This window comes from Mesoplodon bidens (genome assembly GCF_964165515.1).
Source record: "Mesoplodon bidens genome assembly, chromosome: 7".
Lineage (NCBI taxonomy): Eukaryota > Metazoa > Chordata > Mammalia > Artiodactyla > Ziphiidae > Mesoplodon > Mesoplodon bidens.
Genome location: NC_138164.1, coordinates 14,960,412 through 14,980,156, shown reverse-complemented (window position 1 = coordinate 14,980,156; position 19,745 = coordinate 14,960,412). Strand labels below are relative to the sequence as shown.

Sequence of the window (19,745 nt, the reverse complement as noted above, 5' to 3'; positions counted from 1 at the left end):
AAATGGCATAGGTTATGTGTACATACATTGTGGTGACAGTATAAAAAAGGAAAGGAAGGAAGTTAGGATACTGGTTACTTCAGGGGGAGAGGTTATAATTGAGAAAGGGCCTATGGAGGACCTCTGGTAAGTGGTAATGAGTGTTGGTTATACTAGTGTTTCTTTACTATTATTTGTAAAATGGAACATGTATGTTATATATACTTTTTTGTATTAATTTATATTTTGCGATGACAGGTAAGAGAAAATACAGCAAAGAAAATTTTGTTTAAACTCTCAGGAAAACTTCATGACAAAAATCACAGGAGGTAATTCAGGGCACTAGCACGCCCATCCTTTGCGGATCTAGCATATCTGTCCTTTCCAGACAGGCTGCGGCCAAGTGAGTGGGGGCAGGACCATGGACAGCTCCCGAAAGCATTGCATCGGGAACCCCATCTGGAAAAGGTCAGACGGAAGAATCTCCAATGATCCAGAGGCAGACACAAACACCTTGGAATCTCCCCCTTCTCCTCTTCTAACTGCAAGCCCACTGCCAGTGGACAGGGTGGGTGTGGCCCCAGATGTCCCGAGCCCATGCGCAGGGGTAGCTGGGCGAGGTGCTCACCGGCCTCCTCAGTGCTGATGGTGAGCTCCTTGCTTGGCTCGCTGCGGCCAATCTTGTTGAAGGAATACATGCGGATGCTGTACACGGATGCCGGGTGCAAGTCCACGATGTTGGCCTGGTTGATGGTTGGGGAGATGTTGCGTGTGGACTGCTTGAAGTCCCAGGAATCTGGACAGAGGACACCCATTTCTAACCACAGCCAGGCAAACTCCAGGACCCCTCTCCAGCCTCAAGCAGCAGCACATCCCAACGTCAACTTAGATGCCCAGAAGAGGTCTAGTTCACAGAGACTGAAGCAAGACAGCCTTCACAACTTCACAGAGAACCAAAGGGTTCTGTTCCATTAAGCTCAAGTGACCAAGGGATGCCTGAGGATGGGAGCAGCAAATGCACCGCTTGGAAACTCAGGGAGCTTAACCCTTCTCTGCCCTGGGCCGCCTGGTGAACTCAAACCTCAGATGGGGGTCAGATGTTTCCTATGGTCCCTTCCAAGATCACCATTTGCTTGCTATTCCTGAGGGTCTGATTGGCCAGTGCCCTTGTTCCTGGTTTCTCAGACCACATCAGAGACCTGTTATAACTGTGAGACACCCCCTCAACCCATGATCCCAGTGCAAAGTGGGAAGCCAAGTCTTATACCCCTTTCTCCTCCTATGTGTGCTTCTGTATTGCCTTTCCCTGTGCATTTGTGTGGTGGTGGTCTTGACTGTTTCTTGGGTTGCCAGGGGGACAAACCATGTGCCAGAGTCCCTAGGCAAACCCTACCCTCTCTCTCACCAGCAAGAGAATGGTCTCTGGGTCTTTACAGTCAGAAGCCAACAAAGGGTGAGCATGTTCCTGATTCATCCAGGGGGACTGGCAGCCCATTCCAGGGCTAATGTTTAGCAAAACTGTAGAATGTGAAAAATACCAGATAGATACCACTCAGGGATACTGTGACAGGAAACACTCGGCATCTCCAGAGGAATCCAGTCATTCATTCAATATATTTGTGCTGTGCACCTACCAGGGGATTCCAGACAGACATGGAAGGGGTTGCAGTCACAGCAACGCCTCAGCCTAGGACCTTCCAAATGCAGAATTCATAACCAGATTACGTTATTGGCACTTTGCTTTGAAAAGAAACAAAAAGGCAAAGCACAAGGAAACTAGCTGATAGTGGGGCTTAAAAATCTTCCCAGGGCACGTCCTGGTGTGACTATTCAGTCTAATTTTCCATGTCTTTTAAATCCACAGTAGAGGATCCTGAAAATTCTCAGTAGAAAAGATTAAATTGTATTCACTCCAGTTTAACCCCTAAATCAGGGAGGGAGGCTAGCACATTCTAGAACAAATTTTAGGAAGACTTTTTTTTAAGCTAATGCCTGGTAAATCAGGAGAATTGGTTCACTCAAAAAGACTCTCCCATCCCCCCAGGTTCTGGTTAATTGAGGTCTTGACGTTTTTCAAAACACCACTTTTAGCCACACAGGCTTGGCATCTGTGAAGGGCACTGGCCCAGCTCCCCATCTGCAGTTTTGCATTTAATTCTTTGGTTTCATGAGCCAAAGTCACAAATGGCAGACAGTGGATGCTCAGAAAAACAGTATTTTCTCCTTGTCATTTAAAACACCCCAACTGCCCAAGAGTCACTATGGCTGGCAGGTTAAGCCAGAATTGCAAATATGCAGGCTCCTACTGCTGTGGGTACTGCTTTGGTTTGGGAGGAAATGGGCTAGCGATGCGGAGGCAGGTGTTCACTTCTCTCTGCGGCATTCTGGGAGCTGGTTCCCGTTCACACATCATACATGATTTGCCTGTGTTTACAGGAGAGGGACAGTGATCATGAGTCAGTGCATTCATTTTTGATGAGTGCGGCAGAGGAAGGAGACCACATGCGGTGTCTGAAAACAGAGGGGCTAAAGAAAAGAGGTGCTAATATTTATCAAGCACCTGTGATGTGCCAGGTGCAGTGATGGACATGATTTACTCTTCACCCCTTCCAATGGCATCAGCACCATATCTCCACTGTATAGGTGATGCTCATGTCATCAAGGCCGATTTCTCACCTGGCCTTTCAGGTGTGTTCAACGCTTAGACCTCTCCCTTCCTGAAACACTTTTCTCTTGGGTTTCCTAATAAAACACTCTCTAGCTTTTCCTATTCTCTTGGGTCATCGCTTCACTTTGCAGGTGCATCTTTTTTACTTTACCATTAATGGTTCGGGTTCCTCAAGGCTCCATCCTAGGCTCTCCTCACTCCATACACTTTTCCCACCGTTGGCTTCTATTTCCGTCTACACACAGATAAGCTCCCTGAAGGCAGGAACCATGTCTAAAACTTTGCCCATCTTGCCCACTTGGCACGCGTTGGGCACTTAAAACCCACTGTTGGTTTTAGATCAGAGCCACTTTGTTGTCCTGGACTTTGGACTCGCAGTTCCTCTGCATTTTGTAGTCACAAGAAATACCCTTTGCCTTTCCCTCCCTTGCCTCCTTCAACTGCCAGTCACAGGAAGGCTGGGGGGGGGATGCCCCAGAGAGTGGCCTCCTTTTGCTCTGCTTTTGCCAGTCATTTGCAGGTGGATTTGCCCTTGTGTTCCCAAATCATCTTTGATGTTGGCACAAAATGGCTCTCTCCCCACAGCGCCTGCAGGCTAATGCATCAGAGTCAAATCTGGAGGTCTCTAGCTGATTTTCCATACTTGATCACTGCCATCTCTCTGACCTGAATAGCTGAAATCAGGGGCCCTATTTTCTTCCCTTTCCTTTTCAGCTCTCAGAGTACTGAGCTGGCTTTGGTGAATATTGTCTCTTTTAATATTCCCTTTCATATAAGCCTGGCTTACCCAGATTAACATATTTCATTAAGGGCTCTCTCTCCTTTTCTTCATCAAAGGGTATATGATGCAAAATATTCTTCTTAAAAAATAAGGAAGTGGCTGGGGAGATGTCAGTGCCTTCCACTCGGTGGGCTGCTTGCTGGGAGGGGACCTGGGGCCTTTGGTGTTTCAGGGGACACATTCACTGTAGAAGGGGGAGCAGTTTGGACAAAAGCCACATCTGGAGCATTTAGCTGCCTGTGCTTGGGAAACAAATCCATTCTGCATCTCTGATTTCCTCCTTGCATCACAGCTCTGAGCCCACCATGGCAATCTCCGCAGCACCGAGAAAAGGTTCCCTGGGTCACCACGACCACTCACCACATCCCAACACCAGACCCTCTCACAGCCCCACTCCAGCTCACACAGGACGCCACGCCACACCGGGCTGGCTCACCCCATGGTGGCTGACGGCGCGCGCCACGAGGCTGCCTTCTGGGCTTGGAGGGCCATCCTCAAAGAACCCATCCCTGCTCCTTGCTTGGAAAACAGGGGCGAAATGTGGTGTCTGCATTTTTAAATCTGCACGGCGCCATCTGATACATTTGTGTGGACGGTGCTATTTATCATTCAGCATTCATGTATTATTACTCTGCTGCCTGGGGCCAGGAGAAGTCAGCGTGAGCGGGATGGCTTAGAAAGGGCAGACTTGGTAATTTCCCTTGGAAAATTAGCATGATGAGCAACATGGCAGAAAACCTGGCAAAGGCACAGTCGTAACACAGAAGGGGGTCAGGGGCAGATGGTCCAGACCCAGGATGGGTGTGGTCTGGGGCAAGAGGAAGAGGGGAAGGGAGAGTGGGGCACAGGATGGGGACCCATGGAGGGTTATTCTGTGTCAGGCTCTGTGCTAGGCACATGCACATAAGTCATCACATTCACATAATCCCTGCAGCCACCTTGGATTATGTGTTATTGTCTCCACTGATAGGTAGAGATGCCCAAAGACCTTAAGTTGCTTGCTAAAGATCATACAGCCCTGACACTTGGTCAACCCAAGTCTTCTGCTTTGAGAATTGTTCTTGTTCTACTATTCCACCTGCAGGCAGAAGATCTACTTAGACACACACACACACACACACACATACACATGCCCCTCCCTCCTTTGAGTCATCCATCTGTTCCCTAGGATACCTTTTACAGTTCTCATGTAATTCAGTTTGTGGTGTATTACACGTGATTGGATAGTGCTTTGTAATGGTCCTGGAAGTGCCTTCGTGTGTGTGTGTGTATGTATGTGCATGCGAGTGTGTGTACACAGTGTTTATTCTCACTCCAACTGCATTGTAAGCTCCAAGGGCAACACTCTGTCTCCGTGTTCTTTCTCGTTCCCTACCACATGGCTGGTGCATGATTCTGCAAGAATATTATTGGCACTCAGTACATGCTGCTGACTGACAGACACATATTTCAGCCTGCAAGTCCCACAGGACTATAAATTGCCACATGAAGTATTTGAGTTAGAAGGAGGAGAGGAACTTACATTTTTTAAAGGTTGACTATAGCCCCATGCTAGATGCTTTCTCTTTATTCCTCAAAACAATCCCACAAGGTAGGCATTACTGTGTCCCCCTCACAGACAAGGAAGCTGTGCTATGCTCACAGCCTCTGCCTGACTCCAATATGGTAATTCACTGCAGTTCCCACGGGATTCCTTTTCCTAAGTGCCAGGACAGATGCCCGTTTGAGTGGGGCGGCCTGGAGTAGTCCCACCTAAAGACAGGAGAAAGGACCAGCCAGTTTCTCTGTGCTCTTGATCCTGTGATTTATTTTGCTTTTTTTTTTTTTTTTTACAGGTGCAAAGCCCTTGTGGATGGGAGAGTCTGAGGTTGAGTTTTCATTACCCTCCTCTCCACCTTGCCATCCATCCTGGCTCTGGGGTGGGGTATGGCCATTCCTCATCTTTCAGGAGAGCCAGAGGGGGTTGGGGGAAGATGTGGATGAGCTCTGAAAACAGCATCTTCCTTGCCTACCTCTCCTTCTGCACTGCTCTCCAGATGTGTGATGTTCTCAGCTTCGCCCTGCTGAGCAGTGCCCCAGGAAAGGTTTCCACACATTAGGGGGCGGTCAGTGGAGGGGGCCGGGTGGGCAACGGGGCAGCATGGGGGAGGAGGGCAGGGCGGCAGTCAAAAGGAGCAATAGGGGAGGGGCCCGAGTGACAGCCCAGGCATCCACTCCCCGCCCCCGACAGGCCACATCAGCCAGGCAGGGAGATGCTGGCCCATCTTTCTGGGGAGATGGGGAGCTCTCCTGGGGAGCTTGTGCCCAGACTCGGGAAGCCCCGAGGTGTGAGATGAACACAGTGGGCTTCCTCTCCTCCCCGTGTCCTCTGCCTCCACTGAGGCCCGGCCACCGCTCATCACCTGTCCCAGATGCAGGGCTGCGGCAGCCTGCTCACTCAGCTTCTGGATACCTCTCCTTCCTGTTGACACCTGGTGACCCTTTTCAAGGTGCCATGCCAAGTCTCTCTTTGGGACCTCAGACATTGTTAGTAGCTCTCAATGACCTTCCCCAAGGAAGTAAAAGCTCAGCCCAGAGCCCCCTTCTCCCCCAACCTGGAGCCCAGAGCACATTTTAGTCTTATTGACCAGGAACCGGGTCTGTGAACCCTCTGCTAGACGTGCTGCTCCCTGGAGAGCGCTGCATCTCGTTGGGGCTCGGCTGTTCCCATCTCCCTGAATCTAGGCCTGTTAGCATTCCATCTTCTCCCAGCTCAGTGGAGCGTCTACAGGGACCGAAGAGATGCTTCCCTGACGACCCCTGTGGGCAGAGCCCCTCCTCCTCTCTACGGCCCGCCTCCTGCACTGAGAGTGACCTCCCAGGGGCGCTCGCTGTGAGCTGACTTTTCTCCCCAACTGAACTGTAAGCTTCTGAGGGCAGGGCTCCTCCTTGCTGAAACCTGTATCAAGGATGACGAGCCCAGTGCCCGGACACAGTGGCTTCTCAAGAGGCGAATACAGCTCAGAGGTTTGCTGTGGACGCTATGCCAGGTGCTGTCCCTCTAGGGGAGTGGAGAGCCAGCTGGCCAATGACCATGTGCTATGTTAAGGAAGAGAGGAAGGGTCTGGAAAGCTTTTGAGGAAACAAAACCTTGGATCTATGCTAAGACCTGGAAGGTGAATTGGAGTTGGTGGGAGAAGGGGGCTGGGGCGGCTTGAGTTTTCCAGACTCTCTTTCTGTGTTTTATTTTAAAATTATTTTGAAAAGCTTATATGGGCTTATGGTCTTGAATTCCGAAGGTATGAAAGAACCCAAAAGGAGAAGCATGCTTCTCGTTCTCTCACTCCTGTGTTGGGAGTGAGGGGGCAGCCCCCTGTTGCCTGTACCTTCTAGAGATAGTCACACAGATACAAACATGATTGCTCTTTTCTGGCTTGGCCTCTTGTCCAGGCCTCTCGTCTCCTCCTTGCCATTCTTGCCACACGACTGTGGGTCCCTTGTTTCCCCAGAGACCTAGGGGTCCATTGTCCACTCTGCTCTACATGGCTTTACAGTGGCGGGCAGCCTCAGGAGCTAGCTAGGGTCCCAAGGGAGGGATCTGGGAGGGCTTCTTGGAGGAGGAAACTTAGATCTATGCTTTTCCAGGGACTCCCATCCCCCAGTGACTCATTCTTGGCAAGGACCAGCTCTCTGACTCCCAAGCATCCCCATCATCCCAAACCAGGAGTGCCTAGATGACCCAGTGAAACTCTGATGTCTCTGACCCCACAGATACAGCCCATAGCCCCCTGGCTCAGGGCCTTTAAGTTGCTCTAAATCAGACCACCCTATGGACCTGCCCAGGGACATTCCTGGGAAAAAGGGGCTGACACCCCCTCCCCATCAACTGAGGGTCCCCCTGTTTGCTCCCAGGGTTCCTAACCTGACCAATGTTCCTCCCTTTGGAAGACACAGGGGTTTGTGTGGCTGCCTTAGATGGGCAGCCCTGACACCTAGGGGCTGTCCCACAGAGGGGCATCGTCCCGGCACATGGTGCAAGGGGTCACGGCAGGCCCAGCCCTCACCCACCTGATTTGTTCTTGTATTCAATGTCAAAGCCCGTGATGATGCTGTTCCCGTCAAATCGCTGGGTCCAGCGCAGGTTCATGCTCCGGGCCTTCACCTCCCGGATTTCCAGCTCTGGGGGGTCGGGGGGTTCTGGGGGGTGGCAGGGGAAGGGGGTAGAAGTGAGGATGGCAGCAGAGAGCTTGGCCTCCTGCCGACCCCTACAGAGGACCAGGGATCTGCCCTGGGGGATCCGGGTCACCTGTGATCCACCCAAGGGCCCTGAGCCCTGGAGTTCAGGCAAGGCAGGAGGAGGTGAAGGGTGCCCGGCAGCAGGGCTCAGAGGCAGAGGGGGGCCTGCTCCATTCCTGCCCTGCTCCCCTCTCTTCCTTAGCCCCTTTCCTCGGAGCTGACAGCCTACTTTCCCCCATGCAGAGCTCCCAACTTTTCCCAGCTTGACTTTTCCTTCCCACACCTCCTGCAGGGTCTGCGCCCACAAATCCAGGCCCCCCACTCTGGGAGCAGCGGTATGCTCCACAGGGGCCGCAGCCATTGCAAACCTCGCTGTATGCAGTGTGCCTGGAAAGACCCTATCCCCCCACTTTGGGCAGGAAGGAGGCTGGATGGAGCCTTTCCTCAGAGCTGTTTCCGGTCAGCCTCCACTAGATGTGGGCGGTGTCCCTGCTCTTGAGGGGAGTTGGCAGTGAGGGTCCCAGGGGAAAGGGCTTGAGGCGTGGGGCAGGTGAGGTACCTTGCACCGTGAGTTGGATCAAGCCCCGGTCCTCCCCGTACGAGTTGATGGCATGGCAGCTGAAGAACACAGAGTCCCCACGGTCAGCAGGCTTGAGCTGGGGGGCAGCGGCAGGGAGAGAGGGAGGAATGGGGAGAGTCTTTTAGAGCTGGTCTGCTGAAGGGGGCCCATCTAGCCAGGGATCAGCAAGGCCACCTTCTTCTGGGAGGGGACGCACCAGGGGTTTGTCAAGGGCTCCTCTTTCCAGAAAGTTTAAAGGATGGAAGTGTGGAAGAGTCCCTGCAGGGAGGCCAGCTGAGGAGTTCCCAAAGAGGGAGGGGCTGAGGGGGTCCAGGAGGGAGAGAGGGGCTGAGGGGGGGGACCCAGGATAGAGGGAGGGGCTGAGGGGGTCCAGGAGGGAGGGAGGGGCTGAGGGGGGGGGAACCCAGGATAGAGGGAGGGGCTGAGAGGAGGGACCCAGGATAGAGGGAGGGGCTGAGAGGGTCCAGGAGGGAGGGAGAGGGTTGAGGGCATTCTGGGGGGAGGGAAGGAGGGGCTGGGGGTGTCCTGGGAGGGAGGCGCTGGGGATTCCACACATTTAAAGGTGAGGAGTTGTCAGAAAGGGGATAGAGTGAGGTTCTAAGGCAGAGGTTGGTGGATGAAGGAGGGAAAAGGAGAGGTACTTTTTGGGGTGGAGGAGGGGCTCCCAGACTCCCCATTCACCTCCTTTGGATACAGATGCAGTAGCTGTGGGCTCCCCACTTTCTGAGACTGGGGCGTGGGTGCTCACCTTCAGCGTGGAGACAACTTCGTCGCCGCTGTCCTTGGTGGCGATGGCGTACCGTGTGACGCGGTCAGGGTCGATGACCGTGTCCCCCTTCTCCCAGCGGATGATGATGGGCCGCTCGCCCCGCGCCGTGCAGTTGAGCTCCTTGGCGTGGCCCTTGATGGCGATGGTGGTGTTGGGGTGGGAGGTGATCATGGCCGGGACTGGGGAGGGGAGGAGGCGCAGGAGGTCCCAGTGAGGGCGGGGGGAGGCCAGCCCGGGGAGAGCACGTGCCCAGCGCCGAGGCCCCGCCCCCCACTGCCCCTCCCCGCAGAACACCTCAGCCCCAGGGGGAGGGTCTAGCAACGGTTGGGGGAGGGTACAGAAAACCCCACTGCCTGTCCCTTTCTCCCCAGCCCACCCACGACGGGGGCAGCCTCTCTCTTCACCAGGGGTTCTGATATTCCGTGGACCCCTTTTCAGAATCTTTTAAAATGCATAATATACATAAAATGACAAAGGAAACCAGATATGCTGAAGTATGGTTATACCAATATGAACATTCAAAAGCAAACTTTTGATACAGTAGATCACATAATATATGTTCTGTATTCCTCTTTATGAAATAAGATCTAGTGCTGGATTGTATTAGAACAATTTTGTAATACTGATGAGCACAAATGATATTTTGAGATATCTGCCAGGGCTGTGGTATGAAAATACCTATTGGTCACAGTCACAGGTGCTGCTACTGCTGTGGTTCGTTGCTTACGTTCAAAACGGAAGAAGTACAAAATTTCAGTTAGAAGTTAGTGAAAAAAAAGATGCCATTTTACCCCAGCCCAAATTCATGGACCCCTTGAATTGGATCCATGCACCTTTGGCGGGGAGGTCTGTGGACCCTGGGTTACACACCTGGTGCCTCTGCTCGAGCTCTCTCCACAGCGGTCAGCTGGTTTACCCCCTGCTTCTAGGCAGCAGGGCCCTCCCAGACAGCTGAGAAACTCTCCTGTTCTTCCAAACAAAATGCAACAGAAAACCCTGGCTAGCAGCACCATAGTTAAGAACCTTCAAGCCCACTAATAGGTTCCCCCATCCCCCGTCCCCCAACCAATGACCTGAGAACATCGTCATGAAACAGCCAAGGCCCTGGCTGGCCGTCAGGAGAGCCCGCCCACTGCCCTCACAAGAGGCGTCTCAATCCTGAGCCTCCTCCAGGCCTGAGCACCATGGGCAGCAGCAGGAGGAGGGTGCGGTAGAGGGAAAGATGGTCTCGGGCCAGTGACATCCTGTCCCCTTTCCCCCCATCAATTCAACAAACATGCATCCAGCACCTATGCCATTACGCGGCGTGGTGCCAGGCTTGGGGGAGACGGGGTCCTTGCCTCCTGGGAGGAGGGGGGAAGGGGAGGGGGAGGTAGGCACCTGTGCGAGCAACACGAACATAGGAAGATCGGATGAGTTTTTCAAGGAGGTATCAGGGGAAATTAATTTTGGTGGAGGAGTGTCAGGGAAGGCATCACCCAGCCATTCAACGAGCATTGATGGAGCACCTACTAGGTGCCAGACCTTATGCTGGGTTCTGGAACCAACAGTGTGAGCAGGACAAACCCAACCTCAGGGAGCTTCGCTGCAGCGGTGAGAACAGACAACACAATAGCAGTTCCAGGAAAGATTGCTAAGCACTGTGCTAGGAGAAGTGCTCATCGTCTGACGTGGCAGGTTACACATGCGGAGAAAGGGTGCCCTAAGTGGTGGAAACTGCTGGAGCAAAGGCTCAGAGGCAGCGATGTCCAGGGCAGATCCCGAGAGATAAGAGATCCATGCAGCTGGAGGACTGTCCTTGTCCTTGCCATTTCCTCACCACTTTCCTGGGAAACCTTGCCTCTTAGAGTACAGGTCCCCAGGGCTCTCGTCTCCAGACGAGTGCCCATGAGCCATGCCGGAGTACACACATTAGGGGGCACTGTGGCTGACTGCGAGAATCAGACAGCATTTCCCAGCCCCGCATTGCGGGAAGGACCCCTGCTCACACTGAGGTCTGCAGAGTAGAGAGCCACCCCCTCACTGGCCTGCTTGGGCCATGTGACAAGAGGATGCTCTGTCTTCTCTCTCTTTACAACCCCCCACCCCGGAGGCTCCCCTCTGGGGCACCACATCCCCGCTCCACTTCTGTGGATGCCCCTTTCTTTCCCTCCTAGCATCCTCAGGATTTTTCTCCCCGCCAGTTTTGGTTTGTTTTGTTTTTGTCTGCCTGCTTGGCTTTCGGGATCTTAGTTCCCTGACCAGGGATTGAACCCGGGCCCCCTGCAGTGAGAGCTCAGAGTCCTAACCACTGGACCACCAGGGAAGTCCCTCCCCTCCAGTTATTTTTTATTTTTATTTTTTTCCCGGTACGCGGGCCTCTCACTGTTGTGGCCTCTCCCATTGCAGAGCACAGGCTCCGGCCGCGCAGGCTCAGCGGCCATGGCTCACAGGCCCAGCTGCTCCGCGGCATGTGGGATCCTCCCAGACCGGGGCACGAACCCGCGTTCCCTGCATCGGCAGGTGGACTCTCAACCACTGCATCACCAGTTTTAAACACCTACTCACACAACATTCTTCCCAGCAAACTCTCCAGGGTCCTCTGACTTCTAAGGACAAATAAGCCTTTGGAGAAAGGAAGGAAGGCATGGAGCTGTAATAGTGGGACCTGAGACGCCAGTCAGCAGGTGAGGGGACATCTGGAACAGGTCTGGGGGATGAAGGGTGGTTTCTGGCATTCCCTGAAGTCACCATGCAGCCAGCCACCTCCTCTGCCTTCTGTCATGTGGGACTGGATCCTGAGGGCAGCTCTGGCCCCTGGCCCCTGCACCAGCATCTCAGCACAATCCCCAGCCCCGGCTCATCATATAATGAAGCAGATAAATTTTATAATGCACGGCATCGCACCAATATACAATAAAACGTGGAACACAAATAACAAGGTGCAAGTTATAATGAAGAAAAAGCCTGCAGTCAGAGACATGCGAGTATGAATTATTGACTAAGGTTTTACACTCTCAAGGATGTGCAGAGGAATATTTTTCTATCAAAGATTTGCATAATTCACTCGTATAAACCTGGGTGGAATATAGAGTAAGATTTTACATCAACAAGTCAGGCCTTGCATTGCAGAAGCCTCCATTTTTTCCCGGAGGATTGAAATGCCGGGATGTGGCGGGAGGGGCGCACGAGCTGTTTCTGCTCCCCGCACAGTGAATGGACAGAGACTGGGGCCTGGCACCCTTGCTTGGCCTGAGCCCTGAGGCCTTCCTGCGGAAGAGGAGGCCTAGCTCTCAAGAGGCTGCCGCTGAAGCCACAGACGAGACGGGGGTGTTCATGCTGAGGGGTGTGTGTGTGCGCCTGCGTGAGCGTGCACGCGCGTGTGAAGGGGGATGGGGGCAGGGTCAAGCCTCAGCGTAGGTCACAGGTCCAAAGAAGGAAGGGGAAATGATGAGTCTTTCTTTGGTAGGAGGACCTCAAGGCTCTGCACCAGAGTGAGAAACTGGCAACTCATCCCTGTTTTGCTCTCCAGGTAGGGCTGTACCAGCCTGTCCAGGGCCTGTGTGTGAATTATAAAGGCACCCCTCTGGCTGGATGCAACATGGTGCTGGGAGCCACAGCTTGGCCAGTGGAGCAGGGACTGGGTTCCAGACTTTACTTGCCCCTTAGCTACGTAACTCTGAGCCGTGCACAGCCTGTGTATTCATACGTGCCAGCCCCACCTCCCAGGGTCTTCCCAATCAGGTTTGTTCAAAGAGACAGACACAGGGGCAACCAGAGACAACAGGGCCTCAAGAGCCCTCTTGGTCCTTCAGCCCTGAGTATTAACCACACCTGGGGCTGGGGGAGGGGGTGGGCTCCCTTCACCATTGTTACGGCAGCAAACAGCATGCAGCAGAACCCGATGTTCTCACAGCCCCGCAGCTCAGGGCAGGTTCAAGGGAGCTCATCTGTGAAGAAGAAGAGACTGCTTCTGTGGACCCCACCCAGCTTGAAGAGCTTGGGGGCCAGACGGACGTGTTTCTACCCAGCTATGTGGTCTTTAATACAGGCGACTTGACTTCTCTGAGCCTCAAGCTCATTATGGGTACTATGCCCACCCCAAGCGTCTCATGCTCCTCTCCTGTTCCAAGAAAAGCATCAGATAAATACACGCACACCGTAAGATGTTACTTGCCATCTGTTTTACAGAATCACAGAGTCCTAGAGTTGCAGAGCCCACATAACGTTCAGTAGAGTAGCTACTAGCCACACGCTGCTATTGGCCACTAGAAACGTGGCCAGTCCAAACTGAGATGTGCTGTGACTGTATACACACTGGATTTCAAAAACACAGGAAGAAAAAGAAAGAATGTAAAATAGCTCCTTAATAATTTTACGGTGATTACATGTTAATATTTTAGGTATATTGGGTTACATAAGATATACTATCACAGTGAATCTCACCTGTTCCTTTTTTTTTTTTTTTTTTTTTTTGCGGTACGCGGGCCTCTCACTGCTGTGGCCTCTCCCGTTGCGGAGCACAGGCTCCGGACACACAGGCTCCGCGGCCATGGCTCGCGGGCCCAGCCGCTCCGCGGCATGTGGGATCTTCCGGGATCGGGGCACGAACCCGTGTCCCCTGCATCGGCAGGCGGACTCTCAACCACTGCGCCACCAGGGAAGCCCTCACCTGTTCCTTTTTACTTTTTTGAACATGTGACAACTAGAAGATTTTAAATTACACAGGCGGCTTGCATTTTGTTTCTATGGAAGGGCACAGGTATAGATCATCTACACAGACCCTTCGTTTTACAAATAAAGAAACTGAGGCCACGCAGAGAAGTGATTTGCCCCGGTCATACTAATAAACAGCAACACTTCTTAAAAGTGGACAGATGGGAGAGGCGATACATAACGTATGAAGCTCTAACACTAATGGTGGAAGGTGAACTGATGCCAGGAGAACTAGCGCTCAGGTCTTCAGAACATAGAATGACAAGCTCCAAATTGCTCGTGAAACATCACATCTCGTTCTGGGCTCTCTACATGATGGAGGACACTGACAAGCTGGAGTGCGACCAGGAAGATGGACAGACTTCAAGCCATGCCATTTGAAGAGTGGCTGGAAACTGGGAGCATGTAACTTACAGGGAGTTGGGTGGGACGTGGCACAACAGCTCTTCAAAAGGGGGAAGGTAGTCCTCCTGTTTGGCCTAAGAAGGAATTTTCCAGTAGTTTTGGCTGTTTAGGGAAAGGGCTGCAGTGGAGGCAGGGAGCTCCCCATACTAGACCACCTGGGCAGCGTGGAGAAGATTCCAGGGCAGCACAGAGAAGATTCCATGTCTTTGGGCCCCTGCGGGTGTCCGGGTCTCAGGAGAGAGGAAAGATGGTCTGGGAATCCAGCTCATTGTTATGGGAGGATTCTGTGAGCATACTCTTCTTGCGTATAGGGGTCTTCAGCCCCTCATCCTGGGCAAGAAGCAGAGGACCTGCTTCCTCTTTTCTTCCTGCCCTACGCAGTCTGCCTGTCAAGGCCAGAACAGGGGACTCTGTCACTGTGCCCCTCCCCCAGACCCTGTCCAGGCCTCCAAGGGCCTGGTTGCCCTCCTGAGCTCACAGACCAGGGGCCTCCGCCCTCCTGGCTGCTGTACTTAACAAGGCAGCCCCCTAATAGCGGGCAGCCCAGGGCAGCGGGTGCCCGCTCTATCTGCTCTCCTCGTCCCTCCATCTCTCTCTCTTTTGCTTCTTGCTCTGGACCACAAAGCCGCTCTGCTTCACTGAATTACAGTGATACACATAGTTGAATCCTCACTGCACCGAGACCTGGCTGTGCTCCAGAGCACTTCCTGGGTTGAAGGCAGACCCCAGAAATTCCCTAGAGAGATGTTCGTGTGCGGTCACCTGCAGGAGCACAGATGCACGCGCACACACACATACACAGAGGCAACGTCAAAAACACCCCCAATGGACAGTCACAAACACAGTCACCCTCACAGCCTACACTCTGACACCCTTACCATAAACTCACACGTGGTGTCGTCATACACATGCAATTGTCAATTGCATGTCAATATCCTCATGTGATTGTCTAACACACATCTACTCACAGCCCTGCCTCACATAAGCGCACCCTCCCTCTACACACACACACACACACACACACACACACACACACACACACACTTTTATGGTTACCTTTTACTGGGAACTTCCCATGTACCATGTGCTGGCAGTATTCTAGTACTTTACATGAATTAAGTCATGCGGGTAGGTACTGTTATTATTCCCCAGCTTGAAACCTGGGTCCTGATGTATTTCTTGACCAAGCACCATGGCCTTCCTGTGCCTACAATGCCCCTGATGGAGCAGGCAGTCTGCTGGATGCCTTGGCCTCTTGGTTCATTGCTTACTGGCCTTCCCCAGAAACAGCCATGAGAAGTAAGTCTTACTATCCCCTCTTTTCAGATGAGGAAACTGAAGCTTCCAGAAGGCAGTTTTTCCCTCTTTAAGCCTGTCCTACTGTAGGGGCTGGCCACTTCTGGCTGTCTGTCTGTCTGCCATGCATGCACAAAGAATCTGGCTTTGGGAAATGGAATTTGGTTGTCAGCAAAACATTGTGGCTTCTCTATGGTGGGCAGCCTCAGCAGGCCTCTCCTAGGGCAGGTGTCAGGGACTGCAGCTTTAGGGGAATGGGCAGGAGAGCCAGGGAGGGGGCGGGGACTGTATGCACAGGGCTGAGTTCTGCGTGACAAGTGCTAATAGCAGCCGCAAAGGCAACACAGTGCTCCAGTAGGACACAGGAGGCTTTAATGAGATACAACTTCTCTGCAGTGTAATTCAATTAACAGCCAGGGAAACCTAATTTCTTTTTACAAAGAGGGGTGCAGTAAGAGATTCTCTGGGGACTTGGGAGCAGGGAGGGGCTGGGCTTAAGGGCATCAAGGAGACCCAAGTGGGTGAGCTGCCCCTTACTACATAGCTCCTTCCAACACAGCTCCTTTAGGTGGGCTCTTCCCTGGGGTCCTGTGGAAGGTCCTGGGGTGAGCTAGGCCAGTCTCATTCAAAGCTTTACAACCCTGGTACTTGGTATAACGCCGGCACTGCACATGGCCAAATTGGGGCAAATTCTGGTCGAACCCAAAGGGGCTTCCTGATGACTTCCAGGGCCCTTCCCTGACACCCCATGTCACTGCAGATACCCCTCCTCTGGGCATCGAGTGTCCCTGGCATGGCACATGTCATACTGCAGTGTCCTTGGCTCTGACTGTGAGACTCCAGGGTAGGAGCATCCCTGTTCAGGACTTAGCATGTTTTTGTGGAAAGAAGGCAGGCTCCCCCAGTGCCCTGGGGCAGCCTGCCCTGGTCCACAGACTCACTCCAGGGCAGGAAGGAGCCTCACTGGGCCTCTGGCTTGCAGGCCACGGCCTTATAGCCCTGCAGAATTCCCAGATTTCCTCTTCCTGGATCCAATGGGGCTTTATTGGCTGGAGCCACAGAGAGGAGAAAGGCACCAGCCTCCACAGTGGACTCACCCCCTCCCCTCGCTCCAGGGCCCTCCTGGGGCAGCAAGCCGAGGGGAGAGGAAATCAATTTCAGAAACAAGACAGTTGTCAGAATCCGATGTAACCGGTTCCCGTCTGTGAAATTACTCGCAGGCCGGCTCCTGTCACCCCCAGGTCCTGCCTGGACCAGCTGCTATTTACATTTTAATTTGATGTGAGAGGCTGATAGATTTTTAAAACACCACAAGACAGCTCTGCTTCCTCACTCCCCCGTTTCACCCCGAGCAGCCACAGACTTTCTGAGCAACCCCCAGGATTGGGGATGGAGTTCTAGGGCCCCTAGACCCTGCCATGGGGATTATAAACTCTGCACCTACTCGGCCCCTCCTTTATCGCTCCAGCTTCCCTCTTCTCTGGGATCCCACCCATAAGCTGGGGTGGGCTGATCTTTGCAGTTTACAGAACACCAGAACATCCTTTATCAGGAGCTTCATTCCTGTTAAGGAGGTAGCCTGGGGGCTTTTAGGAGGAAATGGAGGCTCAGAGAGGCTAAGTGTTTTGCCTAAAGTCACACAGCCGGTGAGCGGCAAGAAGCAGCAGCCCCAAGTCCCCTGACAATTCACCAGCGCCTTTTCCTCTGCTTTCATCCAGCCTTCTCCTTCTGCCTGGTGGACTATTCTCCCACCTTGGGCTTTGTCCCAGAAGTAGGAAGCTGGGTGGGAATGACACGATGTGGAGGAGTCCTGCGGGCAGTGCAGGAGGCTGAGAACTGAAGGGCTGGGCCGGTGGGGCAGGAGGCCAGTCCAGGGCCAGCTGGGGCTGGGGGCAGGAGTTAGGGGGTCGGTGAGTCGGGCCTTCTCTGTCTCTGTCCCCCTCCCTCTCTTCCGCCTGATGATTGGAGCTCAGCTGGTGTTTCTGACAGTCCCCGAGTCACCAGGGAGGGAAGATTCAGTAAGGAATACCCAAAGGAGGAGTGCAGTGTGTTCAGGAAGCAGGACGTGGAAGAGGAAGGGCATGAATGCCACCAGCTGTTGGGAGAGGCCTGATAAAATGGGAAAGAGGTGTGGAATGTTGCATTCCAAAAGGAAGCCTGGGGTACTTCTTAACCCCATTCGTGGGCACCAGTGTATGATAATCCTAGAAGTTCACATTATTTCAGGCTTACTATTTGTAGGCACTATTCTGTATTCCTTTACATGCGGTAACTCATTTAATCCTCAGAACAACCCTGTTTTTATTCCCACTTTACAGATGGGGAAACTGAGGCTTAGAGAAGTCAATTGCCCAAGGCCACACAGCTAGTAGGCAGCAGAGCCAGGATTCAGGGCATCTGTGGTTTTAGCCATGATGTGACACTGGTCAGAGAAGGGCAGGAGGCAGGAGAGCAGAATGGGGGTGCAAAGAGTCCAGCTTCTCTGAAGAGAAATGCAGCCAAACTGGGGGTGAAGCAGATTGGTCTGGGAACCCGGACACCAAGGTGTTAGGCTGTTCTGCTCTTCTAGGTGGGTGGCCTGGGGGGAGGGGGTTGAGGAGCTTTTCACAGGGTCTGAGGGAAGAACCCTAGTGCTGGATGACCCTCCTCTTCCAGCCCCATGCAAGTGGATATCCCTCTGGTCCCTCCTCCGCCTCAGGCAGGACAACCTCAAGGCCGATAAGGTTGGAAGAAGGGCAGTGAAGTCATGGTGTTCTTCACCAACCTTAAGGACGGGACTTCTGAGAGTCCTTCTGAGAGTCTAACCTAAATCTCTCCAAGAGTCTTGTAGAGTTCTTTGCTAAAAAGGATGCTTTCTCTGGCACGCTAAAATGCTTTTCTGGATGTCCTCCTCCTTGCCTTTGGGAGAGGCTTTTCCAGGGGACAGCGTGTGCCCTGAAGGCTCTAGAGAGCTCTGCACACCACCTTGCCATGGGAGGAGGGAACCTCCCAGCTCAGAGGCTCTCATCTCCTTTTGTTTCCGAAAGGATTACAGGCACCCATCTGAGGTGAGTGGGCCCCTCCTTCTCCCCAACTCAGCCCACTCCCCTCCCTCCCTCCAAAGGCTTGTGTCTCTGCTCCTTGTTTACAAGACCCTGACAAGAACCACAGCCCTGTTTGGCAGTGTGAGATAAGCTGCCACAAAGGGGCATTGTTGGCATCTGGGGTGGTTGCCTGGGGAGGGACGGGGTGGGTGGGAGAAGCTCTTTGCGCTCAGCCCTGGCAGCCGCTCCAGGCTTCCCCTGGGGAAGGGCTGGTGTTGGGGGTGCCTTCTGGTGCCTGCTTTGTTTTTTCCTTCTTAAAGAGCCAGGGCCTAGCGTTGTTAATTTGATTGCACCCACTTCGGCTTCTTGTCTTCCCTGATTAGCCAAGCTCCACCTGAAGTATGAGATTAATTCAAATTGCATGGAAGCAATCAGCCTCGGCTCTGAGAGCTGGTGGGGAGGTGCCAGGGGACCCTAGCTGTCCACTGCCCGTGTACGTGGGGAGCAGAACTGACAAACAGTGTATGTGTGAAGGGGGTGGGACGCGGGTCACGGACAACTATGGGGTCTTTGAGACTTGGACGGCAGCCCTGTTTCTGCTGCACGGTGGGCCCAGCTGAGACCCTGAAACTCACCAGGTCTTGCTTTCTCCAGCCATAAAATGGATGAGTCAGTCCCTCTCTTGACTGCTTGCCAAGGAGCATAAGCACAGGGTCGGGGCCCGGGAGGTGGGGGCAGTATTCTCACATGAGGGTGGGACTTGGTCCTCCACTGCCTCTGGTCTTCTACTCTGCCCAGAATCTCAGAAAAGTGATAGTAATAATGAAAACAGCTAATGTCTATTGAATGCTCATTATGTGCCATGCACCCTGGTTAATGCTTTACATGAATTATTTCATTAAATCCACCCCCCAACCCTAGGAGGTGGGTCGTATTTTTATCCCCATCTTAGAGATGAGAAAACACTCAACTCTGAAATGACCCTGAATATCAGAATCCTTTCAGAGACAAAAGGAGATACCACCATCTTTCTTTAATTACTTGGAAGGTAGTATTTAGGGGTCATTGCTGTGAATACCCTAGAGCTGCGGTCACCAAACTTTTTCTGCAAAGGACCCACAGTACATGTCTTAAGCTTCGCAGGCCATAGGTCTCTGTTTCAACGACTTAACTCAGTGGCTGTAGCTCAAAAGCAGCCATGGACAATAGGATACGAAGAATGGGCATGGCTGGGCTCCAGCAAAACAGGTGGCTGGCTGGATATGGCCCTTGGTCAGTTTGCTGACCACTGCTCTAGGGTTAGTGCACAGGAGAAGCTTGGCTTGTCGACTCTC

The 19,745-nt window shown here is 53.0% G+C and overlaps 1 protein-coding gene across 1 annotated transcript in view; it reads right to left on the bottom strand.

Annotated features, from left to right (window-relative positions):
• DSCAML1 (DS cell adhesion molecule like 1) overlaps positions 1-19,745 on the bottom strand; it is a gene marked incomplete at its 3' end in the record, with an annotated part of 343,503 nt that overhangs the window by 40,351 nt on the left and 283,407 nt on the right. The window contains exons 12-15 of the mRNA XM_081238516.1: positions 8,972-9,171; positions 8,203-8,299; positions 7,476-7,604; positions 608-775 (exon numbers count right to left, since the gene is read on the bottom strand). Coding sequence (XP_081094642.1) covers positions 608-775; positions 7,476-7,604; positions 8,203-8,299; positions 8,972-9,171 — 594 coding nt within the window. The remainder of the gene's footprint in view (positions 1-607; positions 776-7,475; positions 7,605-8,202; positions 8,300-8,971; positions 9,172-19,745) is intronic.